This window comes from Trichechus manatus, unplaced genomic scaffold (assembly GCF_000243295.1).
Source record: "Trichechus manatus latirostris isolate Lorelei unplaced genomic scaffold, TriManLat1.0 scaffold00058, whole genome shotgun sequence".
Lineage (NCBI taxonomy): Eukaryota > Metazoa > Chordata > Mammalia > Sirenia > Trichechidae > Trichechus > Trichechus manatus.
This window is the reverse complement of record NW_004443994.1, coordinates 9,134,564-9,141,898: the sequence shown is the minus strand read 5'-3', so window position 1 is coordinate 9,141,898 and position 7,335 is coordinate 9,134,564. Positions and strand designations below refer to the sequence as shown.

General features: G+C 42.7%; 1 protein-coding gene across 1 annotated transcript in view; it reads left to right on the top strand.

The window, feature by feature from the left end:
• The window catches only part of ABCA4 (ATP binding cassette subfamily A member 4), a 174,073-nt gene that overhangs the window by 125,254 nt on the left and 41,484 nt on the right, over nt 1-7,335 (top strand). The window contains exons 27-30 of the mRNA XM_023733347.1: nt 1,290-1,552; nt 2,242-2,366; nt 2,868-2,966; nt 3,755-3,941. Of these exons, the coding sequence (XP_023589115.1) occupies nt 1,290-1,552; nt 2,242-2,366; nt 2,868-2,966; nt 3,755-3,941 (674 nt within the window). The remainder of the gene's footprint in view (nt 1-1,289; nt 1,553-2,241; nt 2,367-2,867; nt 2,967-3,754; nt 3,942-7,335) is intronic.

Below are 7,335 nucleotides of genomic sequence, written 5' to 3'. Positions count from 1 at the left end.
ATTGAATATACCGTGGACTTCCAGAAGAATGAACAAATCTATCTTGGAAGAAGTACAGCCAGAGTGCTCCTTAGAAGCAAGGATGGGGAGACTTCGTCTCACATACTTTGGACATGTTATCAGTAGGGATCAGACCCTGGAGAAGGATATTATGCTTGGTAAAATAGAGCAAAAAAAGAGAAAGACCCTCAATAAGATGGATGGACACAGTGGCTGCAACAATGAGCTCAAACATAGCAACAATTGTGAGGATGGTGCAGGCCCAGGCTGCGTTTCATTCTGTTGTACAGAGGGGTCACTGTGAGTCAGAATTGACTCAACAGCGCTTAATAACAACAAAAAGAAGCAGATGGGCACCAGCCAGCATCCTCTCGGCTGTCCCTCTGTGCTCAGCGACAGATGCTCTCCAAATAAATGTTCATTAGTGATGTTAAAGCACAGCTGCAGCATAACCAACAACTTACAGTGGTTTATGAAGCACGTTCGCATATTTTATCTCATTTAATCTTCGTAACAACCCTGTCAAATGTTCTCATTTTCATTTTTTATGCATAAGAAAACTCAGATTCAGGCAGGTTAAATCACTCCCCCAAATTTATGCATCCAATAAGAACCAGCATCCACAAGCCCAGTTCTCTTAACTAAGTTCATTAGTGTTTCTACCACTTCTCAGAAGCTTCTAAAAATTCAGAAAGAACCAAGTTGACTTTGAAATTTAATTTTTTTTTAAGTAAACAGGTAATATGTAAATATATTTTGTTGTAAAAAAATTTCAAATAATACAAAAAGGCTAAAATCCTGCTTCCCACCTCATCCCCCCTTATCCAGCTTGCCTCCCCAGGGGTAACCTCTGCTAACAGTTGATACGCTTTCTCTCAGAGCTTTGCAGTTACATATATGTGTGTGTGTGTGTGTGCATAAAATATCATTTTTGTTTGTATATGATATATATATTTTCTGACAGAAATGTGATCTTATTATACATATTTTTCTGCAACTTAGTTTTTTTTACTTAGCTGTATGTTTAACACCTCTCTCTGTGTCCATGCATTTACATCTGTCTTGTTCTCTTTAACTGCTATGAAGAATTTTAAAGCTATTTCAGGTGATGCTACCTATAGTTTATTTATAGTGGAAAATAGAATTTTTTAAAGTACATTAACATACCTGGTGGTTGTTTTGTTGCTGACTTCAATGGAGAGAGAAGCGATGCTATAAGTAGAAATGACATATGAGATCCAGACCCTGTGGGTATTTTTCTAAATTATTAATTCAATCTCCCAAACCAGGTGGCACTCAGCAGAAAGGAGACGACGTCAGTCTCCGACACCCCTGTTTGGGTCCCAGGGAGAAGGCCAGACAGATGCTCCAGGGCTCCCGCAGCTGCCCCACGGAGCCGGCTCCTCGCCCCGAGGACCAGCCTTGTGCGGAGCCAGAGGACCACAGTGCCCTGCTCAACACAGGAGCGCGGCTCGTGCTCCAGCACATGCAGGCCCTGCTGGTCAAGCGGTTCCACCACGCCACGAGGAGCCACAAGGACTTCCTGGCACAGGTCTTACTGTGGTCTTTGCTGTGCTCTCAAGTTGCTCCTTGCCTGGGCCTTTCGTGCCCTCTCCTGGCCTTTCTATGCTCTCCTGGGCCTTCTGCACGGAGGTTCAGATGCAGCCACCACCATTCTCCCTGGATTCTGTCAGGATTCTTGTTTCCTCCTTGCCAAGCCTTTATTTTGATTCTTAGTAACACAAAGCTTCTTTGTATGTGTTAGACCTCACCAAGCAGAGGAAATAGAATAATAGTGAATGTATTAATATTGTTGTTTTGATTTTTACAATGAAGGGTAAAGTCATGTTTTCATTCATTTTTGCAATGACCCTGCATGTCAAGGTCGTTGTCCTCTTTTTTCTTTTGATGTTTTTCATTCAAAAAAAAAAACTCTAGTCCAGAGAGCAGTGAGTAATCTGACTTATTCTCTGAATTGCCCTTTAACCTCTGGTTGAACATTGGCCTAGATTCAGATTCTTCACTGATTACTAGAACATTCCATTTTCTTCTCCATCTCCTGCCTGTGCTATTTTTGCACACACTATTTCCCCTGCCTGTAATGTTCCACAGAAGCCTGACCTTGTCTACCTGGGCCCAGTTATGAGGCTGTAGGATAAATGTTTAAAAGAATGTGTGTATGTATGTGTGTGTAACATCTCACATATCACAGCCCATGTTTCCACATCTATTTTCCTACAGATTGTTCTTCCAGCCAGTTTTGTGTTATTCGCTCTGATGCTTTCCATCATCGTCCCTCCTTTTGGTGAATACCCCGCTTTGACCCTTCATCCCTGGATGTATGGGCAGCAGTACACCTTCTTCAGGTGTGCAGACTTGTCCCCAGAAGTTATCAGGCATCTTCTGGGCTGTGGGGCTCCTGGGTCACAAGCTGCTTGGTAGGGCCTTGACCATCCCACTTCCCAGGGGCATTCCCCAGGATGGTAGGGGTCCTTGGCTGCCCTCAGAAAGGAAGTTAATGTACCTTCCACTATATGGAAAGGTGATCCCAAGTAGACTACCAGCACTGTTTGGGGAGGGGGGTAAGGAAAGAGGAAGTACAATTCAGGTGAGTGGATTGAAGCTACATCCTTAGGAGGCACAGACATGATGTGCCATTGGATTACTGGGTGTGTCTGGGTAGCTACCTCATTCTAGAGAGGTATAACCATTCCAAGGTAGTGTTCTGTCTGTTGATTCCAACTCATGGTGACCCCATGCCTGGGATGTGGTAGCCCTTCCATAAACACTTGTTAAATTTGCAGTGTTGACCACTTTTGTCCAGTCTCAGTCATGTATTCATAGAGTAAGATTTTCTCTCTGTTTAGCATGGATGAGCCAGGCAGCGAGCGGCTCATGGTCCTTGCAGATGTCCTCCTGAACAAGCCAGGTTTTGGCAACCGCTGCCTGAAGGAAGAGTGGCTCCCGTAAGTCCCTGCACACTCCTGCCCTCACACCAACAGCTCCCCTGGGATCCCTCGGAACCGGCAGGGTTGGAGAGTGAATCACTTCCATATCTCTGACCAGCCCTCGCCCAGCCTCTCCTTCAACACTTGTGATGCAAGGGTATTCACTACCTTCTGGAAAGCCCCTATATTATTGGATAGCTCTATATTTCTATGTTTCTCAATATAGAGAGTTCTATATTAAATTGACATATGCTTTCCCATAACTTACTTACTTCAAAAGAGTCCAAACAAGGGAAGGAGGGAGATGGGGCGGGGGGGATGTGCTATTGTATAATTGGGCCAGAATGGCATTAATAATGTATATGGCCAACTCTCGATTATTGTTATAAGTATAGAGAAGGGAATTAGAGATGGCAGTTAAGATCCACTAGGGATGCTAAAAATTCAGTATAGTTTTAATTCTTTTCTCATCCAATCTTTTTCAGAACTATTGATAAGGACCAGAATAGACTAATTTCAAACTCCTCTTTTATTTGTTCTGTGTCTCAATAGCCAAGCCTCTAGAGAAGAAAATAAAGATTTCACAAACTAGATAATTATTCTCCAGCCCTCACCTAGTCAATCAACAAAATCCTAGTCTTGCTTTTTCTTGAGCAGAAACTAACCTCCAAGAGTATAAGAAGAAAATGCAGGGTTCTGATGAGAAGGAGAAAAGGCTAAGAAAGAGGGAGCTAGACACTATTTCTCGTTTCTATAGATTTTGGTCAACTTTGGTCAACCGATTGTGAAATATTTTCTTCCATTAGGGAGTATCCCTGTGGCAATTCAACCCCATGGAGGACTCCCTCTGTGTCTCCGAACATCTCGCATCTGTTCCAGGATCAGAAATGGACACCAGACAACCCCTCACCTTCTTGCAAGTGCAGCACCAGAGAGAAGCTCACTATGCTCCCCGAATGCCCAGAGGGTGCTGGGGGACTCCCTCCCCCTCAGGTACTTCCAACCTCACCTCCAGGGAACCCACTGTTGTTGTGGTTAGTCACTGGTGAGTCAATTCCAACTCACGGCGACCCAACGCATGCGAAGTAGAACCGCGCTCCAGAGGGTTTGTAAGGCTGTGAGCTTTCAGAAACAGATCGCCAGGCCTGTCTTCTGAGGTACCTCTGGGTGGTTTGAACCACCAACCTTTTGGCTAGTAGTTGAGTACTTAACTGTTTGCACCACCTAGGGACTCCTGGGGAACCCAAGGGAACCCCAAATCTGAGACATCGGGGATTTGGGGAAATAAATAATGCTTCTAGAGTCTCTAGTCAACTAATATTTTAAACTAACGGTCGAGTGAGGGACTGATGTAGGTTCCCTAGAGCCCTCAGAGGAGTTTCCCAGAGGGCCTTGCTGCTGCCATGTGGAGGAAGTCACTGACCAAGCTTCACTTTCCATCAAACACTGCCTATTCAATCTAATAATAAAATATTTTAAAATGTTTTAAACGTATCTGAGTAATACATGTTCATCATAGAAAATTAGAAAATACAGATAAGTCAGAAGAAAAACTTCCTATCACTTGGAAATAACCACCAATAACATTCAGTTTTTATCCATCCAAACAGGACAATATTCGAAATACTGTTTTGCAACCTGCTGTCTTCACTTAATAACATACCATGAACATACTTCCATGTCAATAATGTATTTCTACATCATCCTTTTTAATGCCTACATGCTATTCCACTGTTTGGATTTACTTTCATTTATTTAACTAATCCCCCATTGTTGGATATTTAGGTTTCCACTCTTTCACTGTTACAAACAATGCTGTGATGTACATTCAAATACACACGAGTTTGTTGTTGTTGTTACCTGCTCCTGGAGTCGGCTCCTGACTGGTGACAGCTTCATGCACAAAGGGTTTAGGCCATCATGATCCACAGGGTTTTCACTGGCTGATGTTTCCCAAGTAGATTGCCAAAACTTTCTTCCTAGTCTTAGTCTGGAAGCTCCGCTGAAACATATTTGGCATCATAGCAACACACAAACCTCAACTGACAGATGGGTGTTGGCTGCTCTTGAAGTGCATTGACTGAAATGAACCCAGATCTCCCACATGGAAGGCAAAAATTCTACCTCTGAACCACCACTGCCCCCCCCCCATTGCACATTTACACACCTATCAACAGCCTTAGTTAAGAAAGTTGCCACATGCTGTGTACCTAACATACACACACAGCCAGCAACCTATCTTTTGCAGAAACATGAACAATCTTGGCTCTGGACAATATCCTCTCTTGGGAATTCTGTACTCTAGCATATTTCACAGTGAGCCTCTCCTGGAGATTACAGAGACAGTGAAAGGGGCCAGAGAAGTCTTACTTGGCCTTGGAGCTGTCAGTAGGCCCACCAGCTGACTCGGACAGAGCTGGGTACTTAGATGGTATTTGAATGATTTGTCAATGAATGAACAATTCCCAAAGAGGCAGTGTGGTGTAGTGGGAAGAGCATGGGCACTGGAGCCAGAGAAGCATAGGTTGGTTACTTGGCCTCTATGAGTCTTAAGTTCCTCACCTATAAATTAGGGATAACGGTACTTATTTCATAGCATTATTATGAGGATTTGATCAAATAACGTATGTAAAGAAATTGTATTAGTTAGATGCAATTCAAGTGATGACAACCCCAAACTAAAACAAGACACAATTTCTCTCGCATATAAAAGTTTATGTGGGTAGTCCATGATGTTCTATTTCCTTGCTCCTCCACGCAAAGTAAATGAGGCCTCAATTTTGTTAACCAAGATGGCGGCATCTACTTTGCAGGCAGCAGAAAGAAAGAAGGGATGAAGAAAAACAGAAGGCAAAGTGCAGAAATGTGCTATCTTTTAAAGAAGATTTCCAGATCCTACCACATAGCACTTCCACTTATTATCATTGGCCAGAACCTAGCTTCAAGGGAGACTGGGAACTATAGTCTTTATTCTGGGTGGCCTTGTACCCAACAAAAAAGCCTATTACTATAGCAGAAGGGAGGAGCAGACAGTGTAGGACAACTACATTTTCCTGTAGTAACTATCCTAGTTGCTGGCTTGTAAATGATTCTATGTTTGTGAGCCTCCAATCTTTCTATTTTATATTCTAAAAGCATATACCTTTACATTTGTCAAGCAACATAGATTCTCCTTGTACTATTCTCTGTAGCCCAAAAGGAAGCTTGCTTCTGTCTGGTTTTAATCAAGTGCTGAGGCCCTGCAGCTGCATCTGTTCAAATACATCAAGCATCAGGACACTTGAGACTTGTGAGACTGTGCCTGAGTTCTTAACTAGGGGAGAGTAGAGTGGCAAGTCTCGCTACGTGGTGATTCATTTCCTAAATGATATATTCATGAAACTCCAAGGCTGCCTGTCTAGCTTAGAAAGGTCAGTCATTGTTCCTGGATAAAAAGTTAATAAGCCACTACAGCCAAAGTCCTGGAAAAAGTCAAAATAGTTCCTGTTATTTTCTTTCACTCTTGTATTTCTTTACTATTATCCATGCCTCTCTTTGGAGCAAAATAAAATGTTGTGCACCTAGACAGGAGCTGCTCCATCTCATACACATTCCTGTTTACACCCATTTAACCCACTCACTCAAACACACTCTTCCATCCAGCCTGAAATAAGTCCAGAGGGTATGGGCTTCGTTCGGAGGCAATTGATTGTCCTCATCTGGAAAATGAAGGTGATGGATGCCATTGTCTCTAGGGCCCCTTCCTGCTCTAATAGTCTTTGAATGGTAGTAGGGCCTGAATTGGAAGTGTTCCATTCCTGAGTTATAATATACATGGAGATAATGTAGAAGTATTTTATTTAACAAATTTTTTAGAAAAAAAAAATTTATCATAAACTGTCCCAGACTTCAGCAACTGTTCCAGCCTGATTCCACCAGCAAAGCTCGGCAGTTCCCCTGGCTGCCATTTTCAGCTCAAGGAGCAGGGTGATAGAGTGAACCCAGTAAGGGTTATAGAGACCAGCAATCCTAGATCTACCACTTACAAGCTCTGTGACCAGTGCAAGCTGGTTAACCTTTCTGAGCCTCAGTTTCTCTGTCTGTAAATTAAAATAACAATTCCTCTTTCATAAGGATATTAGGATTAAATAAGATAATGTATTTAGAACATTGACTATAGTGCCAGGCACACAGTAGGCATTTAGTAAATGCTAGTTCTTCTCCTAGTATGTCAGAGAAACAAAGTGAAGAAAGTGAATAGAAGAGAGAAAATAAAATGGGAAAGGGGCGGGGAAAATAGGGTATAAAAATTAAAAGAACAGTGCATGATGACGATGGTTTAAAGCCACCAGAAATTCTCTCAGCTTCTTCAGGTTGGCAGCCTTGCCAGAGTGAGTGCTTTTTTTTG